Source organism: Hemiscyllium ocellatum, chromosome 32 (genome assembly GCF_020745735.1).
Source record: "Hemiscyllium ocellatum isolate sHemOce1 chromosome 32, sHemOce1.pat.X.cur, whole genome shotgun sequence".
NCBI lineage: Eukaryota > Metazoa > Chordata > Chondrichthyes > Orectolobiformes > Hemiscylliidae > Hemiscyllium > Hemiscyllium ocellatum.
The window spans coordinates 12,416,309-12,438,631 of NC_083432.1; the positions used below are offsets into that span (position 1 = coordinate 12,416,309).

Below are 22,323 nucleotides of genomic sequence, written 5' to 3' on the forward strand. Positions count from 1 at the left end.
ATTAAATAACTAGACAAGTAAGGGCTTTCATATGTTCCAGATGCAAGTTTATCTTGACTACAAAGACGGGCCTTGGTCAGCATGAGTGATACAGACATGCTGACCTTTGGAACCAGAAACGCCTGGAGACACTGGATACTCAAAATCAGGAAGAAGGGCTATCAAATGGCCTGACGAGGAAATGAAACTCCTTTGAGTTTTATGGGAAGTTCTTCTATGAATAACAGGATCTCTAATATCCTCACTAGCAAGACACCCAAACAGATTTCTGATAAAAAGGAGAACTTTACCAAAGACCAAGCCATATTCCTGCCCCTTATGTACCTCCACAGAGTATGGTTGAGGAAACTTTAGAAGAGGATATATTACATCAAAGTGAGGTCCGAAAAGCTTGATAGGGTTAACCAACCACCAGTTTGGAACCCTAAACATTGGGATGTAGATAATCAATTGATACAGACAGAAGAATTATTAGTAAGATGGACCCAGAGGCGAGAGGGCTGGGGTTAGGGCTCACTGAATGTATCACTGACTTCTTGATTAAAGGTGATATAATATCAGCAAATGGTAAGAATGTAGAAAAGTAGAAGACTGGGCAAAAGAGAAGATTGAAAGATGGAAGGAATAGTGGAGCAAGGAAACAATTTGCAATATTCTCAGTTCAAACAGACTGAATTACCTTGGAAAAATAATAGAAGACAACTTGCTCATGAAATTATGAGGGCTCCTGCTATTAGTCACTGTCCTCTATCAAAAAAGGAACCAGAAAAGATATTTAATGATAAAACATTGACTCCTAATAATAAAGCCAATCTTAATAAATTTAAGTCATACATCGGCCAGATGAGACCTATTGAAGGAGGTGAAGCAAGCATCGCTATTGAGGAGATTGGTGCAAAAAGTTCTCCTGGCCCTTATTGTACGAAGCTTGAGGACATCAAAAATAAACACTATGGTGGTGCAACCCATCCCCCCAGACTCTTTCTCTCTGGCTCAGATTAGATATGATACCTGATTCCTTTAAAAAAAAACTTAGAACAGGTTTTATCCCCAAGGCTAAAGATAATGAATGCCTCAATGAGATTGACAGCTGGAGACAAATAACAATTAAACCTATTTTACCCCGTCTTTTTACAAAGGTTGTGGCTCAGAGGCTTAAGTGAGGGGGCAGATATAAATTTTAGATTAAAAAGGGTTCATAGCAGTTACCTCTGTTGTAATAAGAATACTCGGGAATGGACAGGATTGGCCGCCCAATGTTCCAGGATACAAATGCTATAGGAAGGTTAGAAAGGGGGGCAAAAGAGGAGGGGGAGTGGCGTTTTTGATAAGGGATAGTATTACTGCTGTACTTAGGGAGGATATTTCTGGGAATACATTCAGGGAAGTTATTTGTGTGGAGCTGAGAAATAAGAAAGAGATGATCACCTTATTGGTATTGTATTATAGACCCTCTAATAACAGCGGGAAATTGAGAAACAAATTTTTAAAGGAGATTTCAGTTATCTGTAAGAATAATAAGGTGGTTATGGCAGGGGATTTTGGTAGGGGTACTATGAACCTGTACTCCAAGGTCTCGTTATTTAACAACACACCCCAGGACCTTACCATCAAGCAGGTATGAGTCTTGCTCTGATGTCCTTTTCCAAAATGCAGACCGGGACTGTCATAGCGTTAAGTGTTTAGATGGAGAGGAATTTGTTAAATATATACAAGAAAATTTTCTGATTCAGTATGTGGACGTTCCTACTGGAGGAGGTGTAAAGCTTGACCTACTCTTGGGAAATAAGGCAGGACAGGTGACTGAGGTGTCAGTGGGGGAGCACTTTGGGGCTAGCGACCATAATTCTATTTGTTTTAGAAAAGGATAGACCGATCTAAAAGTTGAAGTTCTAAATTTGAGGAAGGCTAATATTGACAGTATTAGGCAAGAACTTTCAAAAGCTGATTGGAGGCAGATGTTCACAGGTAAACAGATGGCTGGAAAATGAGAAGCCTACAAAAATGATTTAATGAGAGTCCAGAGATAATATTTTTCCGTTAGGGTGAAAGGAAAGGCTGGTAGGCTTAGGGAATGCTGGATGACCAGAGAAATTGAGGGTTTGGTTAAGAGAAAGAAGGAAGCATATGTCAGGTATAGACAGGATAGATAGAGTGAATCCTTAGAAGAGTATAAAGGCATTAGGAGGATACTTAAAAGGGAAATCAGAAGGGCATAAAGGGGACATGAGATAGCTTTGGCAAACAGGGTTTCAAAGGGATTTTATAAATACAAAAAAGTAACTAGGGAGAGAATAGGGCTCCTCAAAGATAAAAACTTTTAGGAGAAAGTGAGGACTGCAGATGCTGGAGATCAGAGCTGAAAATGTGTTGCTGGAAAAGCAACATTCATTCCTGAAGAAGGGCTCATGCCCGAAACGTCGATTCTCCTTCTCCTTGGATGCTGCCTGTCCTGCTGCACTTTTCCAGCAACACATTTTCAGCTCCTCAAAGATAAGCAAGGCAGCCCATGTGTGGTGCCATAGGAAATGGCAGAGATACTAAACAAGTAATCTGCAACAATGCTTACTGTAGAGAAGGACATGGAAGATATAAATTGCGGGGAAATAGATGGTGACATCTCGAAAAATGTCCATATTATGAAGTGGTGGTGCTGGATGTCTTGGAACGAATAAAAATGGACCAGGACCTGATCAGGTTTATCCTAGAACTCTATGGGAAGCTAGAGAAGTGATTGCTGGGCCCCTTGCTTGGATAATTTGATCATCAACAGTCACAGGTGAGATGCTGGAAGACTGGAGGTTGGCTAACGTGGTGCCACTATTTAAGAAATGTGGTAAAACCAGCGAACTATAGACTGAGAAGCCTTACATCAGTGGTGGGCAAGGTGTTGGTAGGAATCCCGAGGGACAGGATTTACATGTATTTGGAAAGGCAAGGATAGTCAGCATGGCTTTGTGCATGGGAAATCATGTCTCTCAAACCTGACTGAACTTCTCGGAGAAGTAACGAAGAGGATTGACGAGGGCAGAGTAGATTTGATCTATATGGATTTCAGTAAGGAGTGTGACAAGGTTCCTCATGGAAGGCTGGTTAGCAAGGCTAGATCACATGGAAAACTGTAAAGACTAGCCATTTGGATACAAAACTAGCTCAAAGGTAAAAGACAGAGGGTGGTGGTAGAGGGATGCTTTTCAGATTGGAGGCCTGTGGCCAGTGGTATGCCACAAGGATCGGTGCTGGGTCCACTGCTTTTCATCATTTATATAAAATGATTTGGATGCGAGCATAGGAGGTATAGTTAGTAAGTTTGCAGATGACATCAAAATTGGAGGTGTAGTGGACAGCAAAGAAGGTTATTTCAGAGTACAACAGGATCTTCATTAGATGGGTCACTAGGCTGAGGAGCAGCAGATGGAGTTTAATTTAAATAAATGCAAGGTGCTGCATTTTGGAAAAGCACATCTGAGCAAGACTCATACCTGCTTGATGGTAAGGTCCTGGGGTGTGTTGTTGAACAAAGAGACCTTGGAGTACAGGTTCATAGTTCCTTGAAAGTAGAGTCGCAGGTAGATAGGATAGCGAAGGCGGCATTTGGTATGCTTTCCCTTATTGGTCACAGCATTGAGTATAAGAGTTAGGTGATCATGATGCAGCTGTACAGGACATTGGTTTGGCCACCTTTGCAATTCTGATCTCCTTCTTATCGGATGGATATTGTGAAATTTGAAAGGGTTCATAAAAAGGTTTATAAGGATGTTGCCGGGGTTGGAGGATTTGAGTTATAGGGAGAGGCTGAATCGGCTGGGGCTGTTTTCTTTGGAGCGGAGGCTGAGGGGTGACCTTATAGAGTTTTATAAAATCATGAGGGGCATGGATAGGATAAATAGACAAAGTCTTTTCCCTGGGGTGGGGTGTCCAGAACAATAGGGCATAGGTTTAGGTTGAAAGGGGAGAGATATAAAAGGGACCTAAGGGGCAACTTTTTTCACAGAAGGTGTTGCGTGCATGGAATGAGCTGCCAGAGGAAGTGGAGGAGGCTAGTACAATTACAACATTTAAAGGCATCTGGATAGGTATATGAATAGGAAGGGTTGAGAGGGATATGGACCAACTGCTGGCAAATGGGATTAGATTGGGTTAGGATATCTGGTCGGCATGGAGAAGCTGGGCTGAAGGGTCTGTTTCTGTGCTGTACATTTCTAGGACTCTATCATAGAAAGTGCTGAAAGGAACAAGAAAGATCTCTGTTGACTTTGTTGATCTGGTTAAAGTCTTTGACTCAGTGGGACATAAATTATTATTCAAAGGCTTTGTGTTCCTAAGTATTTTGTACAGTTAATTGGAGATTTATACACCAACAACACCACAGTAATTGAAAGTAATCATTGTAAAACCAATCTGATTAAGACTGAGAAAGGTGATTCTCTTTCTTCAGTCTTGTTTAATATCGTGTTAGATTTATGGTACGCACCTTGACAGGTACATTTAGGAGTTCTTATGCCATTTAATGGAAAAGGTTCAGTTGCTCCACTTTGGCCTTGGCGGATGATATTGTGCTTGTTTCGATTCATATCTTGGGATGGTTAAAAAAATTTGAAGATTGTGCAGCAATTCTGTGATTGTACACGTCTGATTATTGACATCAAGATGACAAAGGGATTCATTTTCATATAAAAGTGGCAGACCTTTCTACGTAATCATTAGAAGAACTGTTCAATCAGTGGGAGCAACGTCAAATATATCCCCCCGGATATACAGAAAAATATCTAGGAACCTACGTTGATCCATGGACAGATGCTGAGGAAGCTGAGTGGAAGGAGAAATTAAAGACTTGGATTGCATATCTCTATTCAACTGCGAACAAAAAAAATACTGTAAATGACCGCAGATCGGGCAGCATCTATGGAAAGAGAGCAAGCTAATGTTTCGAATCTAGATGAAGAGCTCTGATAGGTCGTCTAGACTCGAAACATTAGTTTGTTCTCACTGTGATTTATAGCAATTTTTTTTCAGTACAGATTCCAGCATCTGCAGTAATTTGTTCCTCTATTTGACCAATGTCCACCCTTTGCAAGGTATGGAAATTTTTTAAAACCTATATTGTCCCGAGGATGTATTACTATTTGATTTTAACCAAAATGTCATAAAGCACCCTTCAAAAATTTGACTAGATTATTTGCAATTTTAGACCTTCCCCATTACAGATTGATGATATTATTTATGCAAAGAATAGAGATGGAGGTCTGGGTATTCTACCAATAAGATTATAACGTCTCTAATTCATGGGCTGGATGATCTGCCAAGATCAAGTCATCCAAATTAATTAATTAATTAATTGTCTCCTATTGTGATGTAACCTCTATATGACAACAGCAACTCTGTCTCGAAGTAGAACCTTTTATAAAAGTGTGTCAATGTGAGGCACCATGAGAAACTCCTGTCACACAATTCAGGCAACTGTCCATTTGATAAGACATTCAAATTAAAAGACGTAACTTGCTTACTACATTATACAGTATGTTGAGAAATATGGGTGGATGTCTTATGTAGAACTGCCCCTGAGGATAAAGGAGGAGTTTTCTGGAAACTCAATCTGATCTTTAAGGAAGAGTTATTAATAGCGGTAATAGATGTCACAATTTGATTTGAAATTGAAGACAAATTATTGGAAAAGGCCAGGGTTGAAAAAACATTGAAGTATAAACATCTCAACTGAATTAACAATAGGCTTATAGTTCGTCCATTTTGATTTTGTAATGGGTGCCAGAGGTCAATGGCTGGAATTAAATAAGTTTGGGTACTCAGAAGATATAAATTTTTCATCCAAGGCAATTGAGATTAACTAGATTAGATTTAGATTAGATTACTTACAGTGTGGAAACAGGCCCTTTGGCCCAACAAGTCCACACCGACCCACCGAAGCGCAACCCACCCAGACCCATTCCCCTACATTTACCCCTTACCTAACACTACGGGCAATTTAGCATGTCCAATTCACCTAACCTGCACATTTTTGGACTGTGGGAGGAAACCGGAGCACCCGGAGGAAACCCACACAGACACGGGGAGAATGTGCAAACTCCACACAGTCAGTCGCCTGAGGCGGGAATCGAACCCGGGTCTTTGGCCCTGTGAGGCAACAGTGCCGCCCACTACTTACTTAACTACTTACATAATGCCGGAACTTCTGCAGATTCTTAATGGTAACTTGTTGACTTTTATCTGCTCAGTGAACACTCAGATGTCACGCTAATTTGTGGAGATTAATATTACTATTTAGATTAGATTAGGTTCCCTACAGTGAGGAAACAGGCCCTTCAGTCCAACAAGTCCCCCACCGACCCTCCAAAGAGTAACCCACCCAGACCAATTTTCCTCTGACTAACACACCTAACCTATGGGCAATTTAGCATGGCCAATTCACCTGAACTGCACATCTTTGGACTGTGGGAGGAAACCGGAGCACCCGGAGGAAACCCACGCAGACACTGGGAAAATGTGCAAACTCCACACAGACAGTCATGCGAGGCTAGAATCGAACCTGGGACCCAGCTGCTGTGAGGCAGTAGTGCTAACCACTGCGCCACCGTGCCGCCCAAAGCTTTTCAATTTTTGGTTTACACTAACTTTAGATATTGTGTCTAATTTTAGTTGGCATATTTTAAAAATCTTTTATTGATCTCATTGAATAAAGTTTGTTTTATTAAGTAGAGTAATGGTGTTGGGTAATGAACTATTTAGAATTAAATTTTGGGTTTTAATAAATAACAAATTATGTTCATGTCTTCGGACTAGTAATCTAACCTGATCGGTGCTGCCTGTTTTACATTCACCCTGTTTTAATGAACCCCATGCTTGGTAAACTGGCTTACTCTTTAAGATCAATAACTGTGGTACAGCTTTATGGAGATTTCAAACGTCAATAAGGAACAGAAATACTCTGTATAGGAGCTCCTATGTTTGAAAGTATTAACATAGCTACAGTGAATGACACAGCATAAATCAAAGAAACCAGAGGAATACAAGAAAAGTATGTTACAAGATGTGGCTGCTGCTTCGGCTAAAATTTATTGCCTCTTGAACTGCTGCAGTCCATGTAGTGCAAGTACATCCACAATCCTTGCATTATAGGAGTTTCAGGATTTTGACCCAGGGACAGTGAAGGAATCTCCTTTATCCTCAGCACAAGTCACTTCTTCAAGAACATGATTCCCCTTTCGCAAAGCCATGCTGACTTTGCTTGTTTACCATTTAGCTTTCTAAGCAACCTGCAACAATATATTTAATAATAGCTTCTTACATTTTCCTTATGACAGATGTTAAGCTAACTGGCTTGCAGGTTCGTTCTTGGTTTCCCTCCTTTTATGAATAAAGGAGTTACTGATTGAGAGGCTAGGATCCTGAATCTAAATAAAGGACACTATGACGGTATGAGGCATGAGCTGGGTGTACAATATTGGGAATGAAAGTGGATAGGCAATGGCAAACATTGAAAGAGTGCATGGAGGAACTGCAAAAATTGTTCATACCTGTCTAGCATAAAAGCAAATCTGAAAAGGTGGCCTGAATATGGCTAACAAGGGAAATTAGGGATCCAAAGAATACAAATTGACCTAAAAGAACAGTAGACCTGAGGATTAGGAGCAGTTTAGATTTCAGCAAAGGAGGTTTAATTAAGAGAGGGAAAATAAAATACAAAAATCAAGTTGCAGGGAAAAGTTTACAATCAGTTTGGACGTGAAGGGAAAAAGATTAGTGAAACAAATATAGGTTTCTTCCACTCATTGCCTATCCACTGTGATTTCTTTTTGTAACATTTTCCAATCCATCATAGTCAACTCACATTTTATACTATCATAGTTCCTTTAAGATTCAGGACAAAAGTCTCAGAATCAAGTCCCTCATTCTCCCTTTGATCATGTTATGGTCACACACCTTGAAGGGGTCTCTCACAATTACGTTACTGAGTATTTCTTTCTCATTACATGATACAAAGTCTAAGGTGCCCTGTTCTCTAGTTGGTTCCTAAAACGTATTGGTCCTAAAAACACCCTAAGAATTCCTCCTCTGTAGTACTGACTAATTTGATTTGCCAAATCTATACGCAGATTTAAGATACCCATAATTAGATGTTTCTTTACAGCATGTATCTCTGATTTCCTGTTTAATGCCATTCCCAACATTGTCACAAAATTGTTGGTATATATATCACGATCTACAAATGTTTTTTGGCCCTTGGTGTTTCTCAATTCTACCCATACAGATTCTCAACTAACACTTTTCCTCAATATGAGTCAATTTTTGGCCGATGTGTGCAGGAGGGTTTGCTGACACAGTATGTGGACATTAAAAAGTGAGGTCTGCAGATGCTGGAGATCAGAGCTGAAAATGGGGTGCTGGTTAAAGCACAGCAGGTCAGGCAGCATCCAAGGAACAGGAAATTCGACGTTTCGGGCCAGAGCCCTTCATCAGGAATTCCTGATGAAGGGCTCTGGCCCGAAACTTCGAATTTCCTGTTCCTTGGATGCTGCCTGACCTGCTGTGCTTTAACCAGCAACACATTTTCAGCACAGTATGTAGACAGGATAACAAGGGACTAGGTCACATTAGATTTGATACTGGGTAATGAACTTAGCCAGGTGTTAGGTTTGGAGGTAGGTGAACACTTTGGTGATAGTGACCACAATTCGGTTATGTTTACTTCAGCAATGGAAAGGGATAGGTATATACCACAGGGCAAGAGTTATTGCTGGGGAAAGGCAATTATGATGTGATTGGGCAAGATTTAGGATGCATAGGATGGGGAAAGAAACTGCAGAAGATGGGTACAATTAAAATGTGGAGCTTATTCAAGGAACAGCTACTGCATGTCCTTGATAACTATGTACCTGTCAGGCAGGGAAGAAGTGGTTAAGTGAGAGAGCTGTGGTTTACTAAAGAAATTGAATCTCTTGTCAAGAGGAAGGCGGCGACTTATGTTAGGAGGCTCAGTTATGTGAAAGCTCAGTTAGGGTGTTAGCAAGGGAAGACCTAAAGAGAGAGCCAGGAGGGGACGTGAGAAGTCATTAGTAGATAGGATCAAGGAAAACCTGAAGGCTTTCTGTAGGTACATCAGGAATAAAAGAATGACTCGAGAAAGATTATAGCCAATCAAGGATAGTAGTGGGACATTGTGCATGGAGTCAGAAGAGATAGGGGAAGCGCTAAATGAATATTTTTTATCAGTATTCACACTGGAAAAAGATAATGTTGTTGAGGAGAATACTGAGATACAGGCTACTAAACTAGACGGGATTGAAGTTCAGAAGGAGGAGGAGGTGTTAACAATTCTGGAAAGTGTGAAAATAGACAAGTCCCCTGGGCCAGATGGGATTTATCCTAGGATTCTCTGGGAAGCCAGGGAAGAGATTGGCAAGTCTTTGGCCTGGATCTTTATGTCATCATTGTCTACAGGAATACTGTCAGAAGACTGGAGGATAGCAAACGTTGTCCCCTTGTTCAAGAAGGGGAGTAGAAACAACCCTGGTAATTGCAGACAGTGAGCCTTACTTCGGTTGTAGGTAAGTGATAAAAAAGGTTATAAGAGATAGGATTTACAATCATCTAGAGAGGAATAAGTTGATTAGGGATAGTCAACAGGTTTTATGAAGGGTAGTCCTGCCTCACAAACCCTACGGAATTCTATGAGATGGTGACCAAACAGGTGGATGAGGCTAAAGAAGTTGATGTGGTGTAAATGGATATCAGTAAGGCATTTGATAAGGTTCCTCCAGTAGACTATTGCACAAAATACGGAGGCATGGGATTGAGGGTGATCAGAAATTGGCTAGCTGAAGGAAGACAGAGGGGAGTGGTTGATGGGAAATGTTCATATCGGAGTTCAGTTACTAGTGGTATGCTGCAAGGATCGGTTTTGGGCCCACTGCTGTTTGTCATTTTTATAAACGACCTGAATGAGGGTGTAGAAGGATGGGCTAGTAAATTTGCAGATGACACGAAGGTCAGTGGAGTTGTGGATAGTGCTGAAAGATGTTGTAGGTTACAGAGGGACATAGATAAAAAAAGGTCTATGCAGAGCTGGGCTGAGAGGTGGCAAATGGAGTTTATGTAGAAAAGTGAGAGGTGATTCACTTTGGAAGGAACAACAGGAATAAAATATAAGCTAATGGTAAGATTCTTAGTCACATAGATGAGCAGAGAGATCTCAATTTCCACCCCTGAAAACTGTCACCAGGTTGATAGGATTGTTAAAAAAAAGCATACGGTGTGTATTAGCTTATATTGGTAGAGGGATTGGGTTTCTGAGCGACAAAGTCGTGTTGCAGCTGTACAAAAGTCTAGTGCGGCTGCACTTGGAGTACCGCATACAGTTCCGGTCACTACATCATAGGAAGGATGTGGAAGATTTGGAAAAGGTTCAGAGGAGGTTTACTAGGATGTTGCCTGGTATGGAGGGAAGGCGTTATGAAGAAAGGCTGATGGACTTGAGGCTGTTTTCATTAGAGAGAAGGTGGATGAGAGGTGAGTTAATTGAGACATATAAGATAATTGGGGGTTAGATAGGAGGGATAGTGAGAGCCTTTTTTCCTCACACAGTGATGGCTAGCACAAGGGGACAAAGCTTTAAATTGACGAGTGATACATATAGGACAGATGTCAAAGATATTTTCTTTACTCAGAGTTGTAGGGACGGGAAACACACAGCCTACAATACTGGTAGACTTGCCAACTTTAAGGTATTTAAATGGTCATTGCATAGGCATATGGATGAAAATGGAACACTGTAGGATAGATAGGTTTCAGATTGGTTCCACAGGCGACGCAACATCGAGGGCCTGTACTGCGCTATAATGTTCTATGAATGTAACTCCATTGCATTTTCCTTTCTGTCTGTCCTTCCTAAATACTGAATATCTCTGGATGCTCAGTTCCCATTCCTACTTACCAATGTCTCTAAAATCCTGAATATGTCATACCTATTTAAATCTATTTGAGAGATCAATTTAGCCACTGGGTTTTGAAAACTCCATGCATTCAGGCACAAAGCCTTCAGGGTTGTCTTTCTAGTATTCCTTATTCTGTTCCCATTTTATCTTTTACTGTGGCTTTTTGTTTACTTCTGGCTTTTGGTTTACTTTTGGCTTTTGAAGCCCCTGCCCATCACTTTTCTTATTCCCCTTTCTTTCTTTGTTCTTCTCTTTGATTCATTTTCCTCTGACTTCTTGCACTCCTGCCAATTCAGTTTAGATCCTGCCAACCACTCTAGCAAATACTCCCATAAGACACCAGTCCCGATCCTGTCCAGGTATAACCTCACCGGTTTGTACTGGTCCCATTTCCCGTAGAATGGATCTCAATGCCACAGGGATTGGAAAAGCACCCCTCCACCATCTCTTTCGCCACATGTCCATTCTGCTATTTCTACTCTGACTTGCATGTGGCACTGCCAGTAATTGGGATCACCTTTGAGGTCCTCCATTTCAGCTTGCTTCCTCACTCTCTACATTCTGCTTTCATGACGTCAGTCTTTTTTAAAAACCTATGTTATTGGTATCAATGTGTACCATGACCAATGGCTGTTCACCCTCCCCTCCAAGATGTCCTGTAACCACTCAGACATCAGAGGCAATACACCATCCAAGAATCTCGTCTGCAGCCACAAAAACGCCTATCCATTCCCTTCACATAGGGAATTCCCTATGGATCTTCCAACTTGTACATTTATTTGGTCCTCCCCGTTCAACAGGCCAAATGTGGTGCAACGTAGTTGTTGCTGTTTTCCCCGACAGGCTATTTCTCTTGACAGTATCCCACGTGGTTTATTTGTTTTTTGGGAGAATGGCCACATGGGATTCCTGCACTGCCTGCCTAGTTCTCTTACTGTGCCTGGGGCTCACTCATTATCTTTCTGCTTGTGGCATCTTAGCCTCGATTTGACCTCTCCATTCGCGTTACTCATGATTTGCTCAGCTTCACAGATCAGTCTGCCCAGCCACTGCTCCAGCTCCGAAACCTGGCCCTCCGGGAGCTGCACCTGGAATAACTTCCTGCACAGGTCCTGGTCCATACATAGAGTGGAATGGCACACCATGACTCTGAGGTCTCCTGCCATGACTCAGATATTCATATCATCTACAGCCATGGGGGAGGTGCCGGAAAACCAAAGGGTGGCTAATGTTGTGCCTTTATTGGAGAAAGGCTGTAAGGAGAAGTCTGAGAACCATAGACTGGTGAATCTGACATCAGCAGTGGGTAAATTGTTCGAGGGGATTCTGAGAGTTAGGATTTCCATGCATCTGGAGAGTTAGCATGATTTTGTGTGTGTGGGAAATTGTGTCTCTTAAATTTGATTTGAGTTTTTTTGAGGATGTGACCAAAATGATAGATCCAGAGCAGTACACTTTGTCTACATGGACTTTAGTAAAGCCTTTGACAAGGTTATCTAAAATTACAACAGAATTACAATGGGCTGAGGAGTGGTAGATGGAGTTTAATTTCAATAAATGCAAGGTATTGCATTTTGGTAAAACAGACAAGGATAGGACTTATAAGTAAATGGTACGGTCTGGGCAGTGTTGTCGATCAAAAAGACCTAGGGGTTCAGGTACATTGTTCTTTGAAAGTTGCATTGCAAGTAGACAAGGTGGTTAAGAGGTATTTAGCACAGCTGCCTTCATAGCTCAGAGTATCGGAATTTGAACGTCATGCTGCGGATATTGGCGAGACTACTTTTGGAGTACTGCGTACAGTTCTGGTAGTCCTGCTATAGGAGTGGTATCATTACATTGGAGATAGTTCAGAAAAGATTTACAAGTTCAGTTTACAAAACCTGGTCAGCAAGGACAAGTTGGGCTGATGGATCTGTTTCTGTGCTCTACAAATCTAAGCCTCTAAACATTTTAGAAGAGGCTTAATATTAAATAATATTAATTTCTCTTAGGCCTTTCTTTCCTGTCCCATTTTACAACAAAATACAGACCTTAGAAACTATATACCACAAAAAGACCTTACAAACTATAAGCGATAAAAGTTGTAAATATTTGACTGACCTTATCTACTAAATACCAATAAAATTCATTAGAGTCCTTTCAAGAGGTACCTCACAGGCTGGATTAGATGCATTTGGATTTCCAAACAGTATTTTGTACAGTGTCACATGATACACATTGGGGGTAATATTAACAGAGTGAGGCTAACAAACAGGACACACTTTGGATTGTAGGTCATTTTCTAGTTGGCAAAATGCAATGAGTGGAGTACCACAGGAGTCAGTGCTCAGTCCTCAACTATTTACAATTTTATTAATGCCTTGGATGGAGGGACCAAGTGTATTGCAGCTACATTTGATGATACCATGATAGATATAGTGGCAAGTTTGAAGAAGATGCATTTGCATCTGCAAGAAGATATAGAGAGGTTAAGTGAATGGGCAAGAATTTGGCAGATGGAGTACAATATGGAAAAATATGTGATCTTATATACACATCACAGCATGTTAGCTTTCTGGTACAACACGTAATTAGAAAAGTAAATGGAATGTGGCCTTTATTACAAGGGAAAGAGAGAATGAAAGTTGGGAAGTCTTGACAACTATAAACATATTGGTGAGACTGCACCTCGAGTACTATATAGTTATGGTCTACTTCAGAAGAAGTTCACCAGGTTGCTTCATGAGATGGAGGCAATATCTGACAATGAAAAGTTAATCATGTTGAGCCTCTCCTCAGAGGAGTTTAGAAGAATGAGAACTGAAATTATTGGAAGAATTATGAGGGGCTCGAGAGAGTAGATGCTTAGATGATTTCCCTCATTCCAAAGGCCACTGGAATGATCTTAAACCCCTTAAAAATTAGTGATTTTCTATTTAAGGCAGAGATGAGGAGGAATTTCTTCTCACAGAAGGTCATTACTTTTTGGAATTCTCTAAGAGGCTGGATTGGTAAACATACCCAAAGTTGAGTTAGATGGGGGTTTTGACCTACAAGGGCAACAAAGGTACAATGGTCGGGTGGGAATGAGGCAAGTGGCAAGGAGGAGATTTACTGGTACATCAGATAAGTCATAAGAGTATTAAATGGCAAGTAAAAAATGAGGTCTGCAGATGCTGGAGATCACAGCTGAAAATGTGTTGCTGGTCAAAGCACAGCAGGCCAGGCAGCATCTCAGGAATAGGGAATTCGACGTTTCGAGCATAAGCCCTTGGGCTTATGCTCGAAACGTCGAATTCCCTATTCCTGAGATGCTGCCTGGCCTGCTGTGCTTTGACCAGCAACACATTTTCAGCTATTAAATGGCAAAGCAGGCTCAAAGTCCAAAACTCCTATCTTGCTTCTCCATCAAATGATCTAATAATCCATCGGTCTGTGATTAGATTGTTCAAACAAGCAGACAAAGATTACAAACTACCTCTGGAGTAAATTAGCACAGATTTGTCTCGGAGGTGACAGCCTCTCTCGAAGTGAATTAAATACAATAGGTATTTAGAAGCCAATCTTTGGAGTAAATATTGCAGATGGACCCACTGTTGTTTTGGCATATCTGAGTAAACTATAATGAATACTTAAATCTATCCACCTTCAGCTTCTTCCTTCAGACAGGAGTCCCACATTTTAATCATTCAGGGACCTGAAAGACTTTGCCAAAATGCTGCTGGTGATTTGACAGTCACATTGAACCATCCATGTCTGATGTTTCCATCACTAATGTAGAGGCAATGGGGTCTTGATCATGAACTGGTGAGAATCCAGAATCAAACAATGATCTTGAGTTCACATTTTCCGCACTGACGCTTCAAAGTGCAGCCACCACAATTCTTCAATATGTGAAAAACTGGGTTAGTTCCAAGTGCTGTGTGATTATGATACTCAATATACTGTGAAAAAAATTCTGTAATCTTATGATTTCAGTAAGAAGTTTAGGATAGTTTAGCAGGTTCTACACTGGTAATAGTTAAATGGTAAGTACCCTTACCTTTCTTAAATCGTAGTTGTGCCATATCATAACGCCCATAATCTCTGAAGAGAATCATTCCTCCTGGTTTTAGAAGTTGACTCAACCTCTTAACGACAGCCTGCATTCTGTAGAAAAAGAGGACAGAATTGGGAAAGTTAGTGAGAGGGACAGACTGAAGAGAGAACATGGATTGACAACAAGTGAGCTGCTTTGATCTGGATGCTGTTGAACAGGAATGTTGTGGAACTGCACCCAGACAAATGGAAAACATCACATTTGTTAATGGTGGAAAACTTTTGCAGAGGCCCACATTACACAATGTCTAGCCTCTGAACTGCTTTTGAGGATATAGTATTTGCATTTCTGCTTAATGGTAACAGCTGGGATGTTTGACAGCGGGGGATCAGAAATGGGAATGCCAAAGAGTGGTGGCTAGTTTGTCTCTTGCAGGAGACTAGCTTCGAAGAGCCGCTTTGGAAGTCGCTGCTTCTTATCAACCCAAGCCTAAATGTTGTATACATGCAAATTGCTTTGATATCTGAAGAATTACATATGGAACTAAACAATGAGCAATGATCAGCGAGAGTCCCCACATACAACTTTATGAAGAAGCAAGTGTTATTGAATCTACCCGTCAATGTATAAAATTGGCCAGGTTTGTCATATACACAATAAGCAAGACAAATCCAACCTGGCCAGTTACTGCTCCATGAGTCTACTGTTCATCATCAGTAAAGTGATGGCAAGTGTAATTGACAGTACTATCAAGCAGCACCTGCTCAGTAAAAGCTGTTCGGTTTGGGTTCCACCAGGGCCACTCAGCTTTTTACCGCATTGCAGCCTCAGTTCAAACATGGACAAAAGATCTGAATTCCAGAGGTGAGGTGAGGTGAAGTGAGGTGAGAGTGACATCGAGGCTGCATCTGACCAAGTGTGGCATCAAGGAGCCATAGGAAAATTGGAATCAATGAGAATTAGGGGGCAAACTCTCTGCTGGATGGAGTCATACCTGGCACATAAGATGATGGTCACGATTGTGGAGGTCAGTCACCTCAGCTCCATGACATCTCTGCAGGAGTTCCTCAGAATAGTACCCTAGGCAAAACCATCTTAAGCTGGTGCAATTATTTCCCCTCCATTATAAGCTGTAAAGCGAGGATGTTCACCGATGATTGTATAATGTTTGGCACAATGCACAACTCCTCAGACTTTGAAGCAGCCCATGTGCAAATGTGGCAAGTTCCAGACAATATCCAGGATTGGGTTGAAATATTCGAGTAAAAAGTGAGGTCTGCAGATGCTGGAGATCAGAGCTGAAAATGTGTTGCTGGTTAAAGCACAGCAGGTCAGGCAGCATCCAAGGAACAGGAAATTCGACGTTTCGGGCCAGAGCCCTTCATCAGGAATGAGGAGAGGGTGCCAGGCAGGCACCTTTATCTTAGCCTGCCTGGCACCCTCTCCTCATTCCTGAAGGGCTCTGGCCCGAAACGTCGAATTTCCTGTTCCTTGGATGCTGCCTGACCTGCTGTGCTTTAACCAGCAACACATTTTCAGCTTGGGTTGAAATATGACAAGCAACATTCATGCCACACAAATGCCAGGTAGTGACCATCTCAAATAAGAAATAATCTAATTAAAACTTTGTGACATTCATTGGAGTTACCATCATTAAGTCCTCCACTATCAAAACTCTGGCGGTTATCATTGAACAGAAACTGAACTGGATGCATCATATAAATACAGTGGCTACAAGAACAGGTCAGAGGTTAGAAATACTGCAGTGAGTAACTCACCTCCTGACTCCCCAAAGCTAGTCGACCGTTCACCTCCAAACTACTCACGACCATGACTTGGAAATATATCACCGTTCCCTCACTGTTGCTGGATCAAAATCCTGGAATTCCCTCTGTAAGGGCATTGCGGGTCTACCTACATCACATGGAGTGCAGTTTCACCTTATCAAGGGCAAGTAGGGATGGACAATCCCTAGTGTGGGGCACGGTGGCACATTGGTTAGCACTGCTGCCTCAGCGTCAGAGACCCAGGTTCAATTCTCGCCTCAGGCGACTGTGTAGAGTTTGCACATTCTCCCCGTGCCTGTGTGGGTTTCCTCCGGGTGCTCCGATTTCTTCCCACAGTCCAATAATGTGCAAGTTAGGTGAACTGGCCATGCTAAATTGCCCGTAGTGTTAGGTGAAGGGGTAAATGTAGGGGAATTTGTTGCACTTTGGCGGGTCGGTGTGGACTTGTTGGGCCAAAGGACTTGTTTCCACACTACGTAATCTAATAAATAGGCAGTCAGCAATGCCCACATCCCATGAGTGATGATTCTTAGGGATCCTTGTCGCCACACTTGGTCAAATGCTGCCTGGATGCCAACGGTAGTTGCCATCACGTCATCTCTAACCTGGATCAAGAATGTGTTCAAATTCTTCCTTCCAAAGTGCAATACCTCTCATTTTCCCTCATCGTACCCCAACTGCCAATTTTTTGTCCACTCACAGATCTTGTCAAAACCCTTTTGCACATTCTTTGTATCCTCCACACAACTTGCTTTTCTACTAATCTTGCCTTCAGCTGCTTCTGGATTTAAAAAGAATTGAACCGAATAAGTTAAAGACTGGTGATTATGATGGTCATGATCCTCGAAGGTGAATGAGTTGGATCATCCACTCATTGTATTTGGCAAAAGAGGATGGCATACAGGCCATCCTCCACTATCATTGAAACGTCAGGGTGACACGGTGGTTAGTACTGCTGCCTCACAGTGCGAGGGACTGTGTTTGATTCCACCCTCGGGTAACTATCAATGTAGAATTCGTATGTTCTCCCTGTGTCGTTATGGGTTTCCTCCAGGCGCTCTGGTGTCCTCCCATACTCAAGATGTTCAGGTTAGGTGGATTGGTCATGCCACGTAGTGTCCAGGGATGTGCAAGCTAAGTAAGTTAGCTACGATAAAACCCCATGCAGATTTACAGGGAGTGGCAGGCAGGTGTGGGTGGGTGGGATGCTATGTGGAAGGTTGGTGCAGACTCGATGTGCTGAATGGCTACTTTCTGACCTGTAGGAATTCTATGAATAGCAATCTAGAGTCCAAGACTCATGCCCTGAAGACACGGGCTCAGTCCTACTACAGTGATTTGTCAGACTTAAACACAATTAATATATTCTGCAATTAAATGTTAGCTTCTACAACAGAAACCATGAAATCATTATAAAATTGAGCTGGTTTACAGCTGTGCATTTGGGAACAGAATCTATCATTCTGCCCTGATCTAATCTATATTTGACTCCAGATGCACAACTATGGGGCTGGCTCTTAACTGACAATTAGCAAGGGACAATAGATGTCCAGAAATGTAGGGAGGCAGTGGTGAAGTGATAACGTGATCCAGAACCTCAGGCTAATGTTCTGACGATGTGGGTTTAAATCCCACCTTAGTAGATGATGAAATTTGTATTCAACAAACATCTGGAATTAAAAAGCTAGTCTAATGACAACCATGTGACTGTTGTCAATTGTTGTGATACACTTCCATTCACTTATCTACCATTCTTACCTGGTCTGTTCTACGTGACTCCAGATCCTCAGTAATGTGATTGATTCTTAATTGCCTCCTGGGCAACTAGAGACAGGCAATAAATACTGGTCACAGCCCAATTTTGACAGATTATCACCAATGCATTCACTATCTCTGCATGCTAAACACAGTGGTTTCTCCCTGTGACAAAGACTAGGAGTCACTGTTTAAGAATTAGAAGTTGCCCTTTTAAGAGAGTGATGAGGATAACTTTTGTCTCTCAGAGGGTGGTGAATCTGTGGAATTCTCTTCCCCAAAGAGTCATTGAATACTTTACAGACAAAGCTAGATATATTCTTGACTGATAACCAACTTCAAAAGTATTGGTGGAGTTGGTAGGCAGGAAAACAGAGCTGAGATCACAATCAGATCAGCTTTGGCCTGCTCAAGGAATGGACCAAGCTGAAAGAGCCAAATGGCCCAATCCTCCTAATTTGTATATTTGTATAAATGCTCAACTACTTGCTGAGAAAAGATTTTAATTCACCTCTTTGGTCATTTATCCAGGTCTCTGGATCACTACTGCAGTAACAAATCTATTGCACCACCACAGCAAGTTATGGTACATCTGTAGTCTGGTCTTATGCATTAGATACAGTCAAGGATATGAATACAATAAATGGTTGGGAGTGGATGTACTTACTTGTCTGGATGTATTGCTGAGAGGACAAATATGAGAATGATGATGTCTAAGCTTTCGTTTGGCATTGGGTAGGTGGCCTGCATATCGCACAGATCGTGAACAAAAACGAGGCAGCGAGAATGGTCATAACAAGAGTTCAGCTAGAAACAGAAGGACAGAGTTTGCGTATCACTTGTCATCTGCAGCAGAACACGAAAAGCTCAGTGCTTCCACCCCGAAATTTGCTAATAAAACACACCAAAAATACAGATACATTACCAAATGGATTTTAATTCAGCAGAGAATGAAGTATTTGAACAATTAGGGATTAAGAGAGAATTTATTCTTCATTGTATTATAACACAGCTGCTTTATATGAACTACTCTGTCACAACGGTACGATACAACTGGGACAGGCACAGTGGATTCTTGTACTGTGCCTGCAGTTTCCAATGGCAGGAAGGTTACCAACCAGAGGCCACAGATGTAAGGTAAATGGATAAAGAACCAGAAGGGAGAAGAGGAGAGATTATTTTATGCAGCAAGTTATGATGATCTGGAACGCATTACCTGAAAATTTCAATAACAACTCACAGACAGAATTGGATAGATTGAAAATAAAAGTAACTGCCTTTCTTTTTTATGTGATGGATGAACCCTTGTAACTGTTTTATGGGGCAACCAAAAGGGCCTGACTTGTGTGAGTCCATAATGGAATTTGCAGGTTGCTGCAGTCGCATAGCTGTGCTACTTAAAAGAAACATTGGCCTTGAGGGAGTAGCAAAAGAGTGGAACTAACTGAAAAGTTCTAAGAACAATGGCCAAATAACCTCCTTAGTCTGGGGTTGGTGATTGTCTTGTTTCTTTCTTTATCTTTTAATGTCCCATTCCAGTTGCTTTTATGTCACACTTTAAGCCTCATTTGAACAAATTTTGTTTCATTACGATCTACATTACCATTCTCACTGGCTTCAGGAAATTTTATGTCATTAAATGCAGCTACCACAGATGACCTTCTTATTCCAGCCTTCCCATTTCTATTGGCTGATAAACTCTCATGTTTCTGTTTCTCCTCAGTTCTGATGAAAGGTCCATCTGAAATGTTAATTTTCTTTCTCTCTATAGTTGCTCCCTGATCTGCTGAGTTTTTTTTTCAGCTTTTTGTGATCATATTTCAGACTTCCAGCATTTGCATTGTTTTTAGTGATTTCCTTCTGTACCTTGTTTATTTGCTTCCAAGTCACTAGGCTGCACGTGAAACTGATTCATCCTTTACAGTCATCTCTTTAAGAGGTGCCTTCCCCTCCCCAATACCTGAGTCATTAATTTCATTGACTTGAAGCTGAGACTGTTAACTTGAACTTAGACTGTTTTATGTAAGGCTGCGTGTGATATCAGTGCCAAAGTCACCCAAATCTAACCCAGTGACAACCACTATCCACTTCCTGAGCTGGATAGAATAAAAGAGGATCAGAGTTAGGGTTGTGAATGGAGCATATCCAATGACTATGCTCAGTCCTGGTTGCAGACTGACGAGGAGATCAGTGATGATGTAGTGCCATAGCCTTGCTAAGATCGACAGCCACTGTAGGGGATTATAAAACAGCACTTCTGCCTTGGAAGAGACTCTGGAGGTACAGGCAACCCCCTGGAATGTTAAAAGTGAACTCTGTGGCTCTGGCTCCAAAAGCAGGAAGAGACGAGCCAGGATTCCCACTCACCGTCACGACTGATGGGGGCAAGAGTCAGGTCAGTAGAGATGCCCTGTGAATCCAAATAGCCTGCTCACTGCCACCTGTAAATAATGAACAATGGCTGTCGCCAATTCTGAGGATTGAACCTGGTCCCTTGTTGGTTTACAAGGACTAGTCATGCCCCAGTACATGCATTTACTGCTAAAAATTAATTAATTCATTCTTTATTACGTGTAGCAGAATTTTTTGGGAGATTTCTTACTTCTTCTGGTATTCCAAACAATACATCAACTAATGAACAGGAATTCTTAGTTATCCCACCACATGACTAGGATAGTTTTGTTGCACAATTAATTGTTTTGTTCAACTGATCTGCAATGCAGACTCAGCTGTCTGTAAGCAAGTTTTAGCAAGCTTCAACAGGATACTGGCAGCAGAACTGACTTGGTGTAATCACAAGAGTGACTGTGTTAATGAATACAACAACTACATGGATTATATTCTGCTTAGCATCTGCTGAGGTCAGCACTATCTTGGAAAAGAGAATTTTAAAAAATCAAACTGATCCTGTTACCTGCCTCTACTTGCAATGCAAAGGAAGACTCCATGTGCTCAGTCAAGTCACAACTAATGTGCCTCACTCCAACTTAAAGGATGTTAATGAGGCTAGGTCTAGAGTTTTGCTTAGTTTTGACATCCTGACTTTAGGAGGGATAACATCTGCATTGAATGCAGTTCAGAGAATGTTCACTTGGTTGATCCTTGGGACGAAGGAGCTTTTCTTGTGAGAAAAGGCTATGCATGCAGGTTTGGTGCATACCTATTAGTATCTCGGAGCACGCAAAGTGATTTTATTGAAAAATGCAAGATTCTGAGGGGGCCTGGCAGAGTAGATGTAGGGGAAAGGATGTTTCACCTCATGGGAGAAGTTAGAAATTGGGGGCACAGTTGAAAAACAAAAGATCTCCCATCTCCCTGAGATGAAGAGGAATTTCTTTTCCGAGGACCCTTAGTGTTTGAAATTCACTACCCGAGAATATAACAAACTTGAACATGTTCAAATAAACAGATTCTTGGTTGATAAGGGAGGCAAGGGTTGTGGAGGGAAAGTGGAATAAAAACCACAATTAGCGATGAGGAGAAATAATTGAATTATAAAGTGACCTTATTGAAACATACAAGGTTGTGAAGCTTGCTGGATAGATAGAAAGGGATTCTTTTTCCCCACAGCATTCAATAACAAGCAGCCATAAATACAAAAAGTTAGTTGGTTTGGCGAATGGCAGACTTGGTACAAGGGACTAAATAGCTTACTCCTGCGCCTATTTCTCATGATCAGATTCTGTTCTATTCAATACAGGATCACCATTAAACAACAGTTAGCCAAGACTCTAATGTGTAAAATTTACCATATCATGCCACTGCTGAGGTAGATGTGAATCTAAATTAAAGGTATTTCCTTGGAAGAACA

The 22,323-nt window shown here is 41.5% G+C and overlaps 1 protein-coding gene across 1 annotated transcript in view; it reads right to left on the bottom strand.

Moving 5' to 3' along the window:
• mettl2a (methyltransferase 2A, methylcytidine) overlaps positions 1 to 22,323 on the bottom strand; it is a 56,898-nt gene that overhangs the window by 5,308 nt on the left and 29,267 nt on the right. The window contains exons 6-7 of the mRNA XM_060848530.1: positions 19,180 to 19,319; positions 14,974 to 15,080 (exon numbers count right to left, since the gene is read on the bottom strand). Of these exons, the coding sequence (XP_060704513.1) occupies positions 14,974 to 15,080; positions 19,180 to 19,319 (247 nt within the window). The remainder of the gene's footprint in view (positions 1 to 14,973; positions 15,081 to 19,179; positions 19,320 to 22,323) is intronic.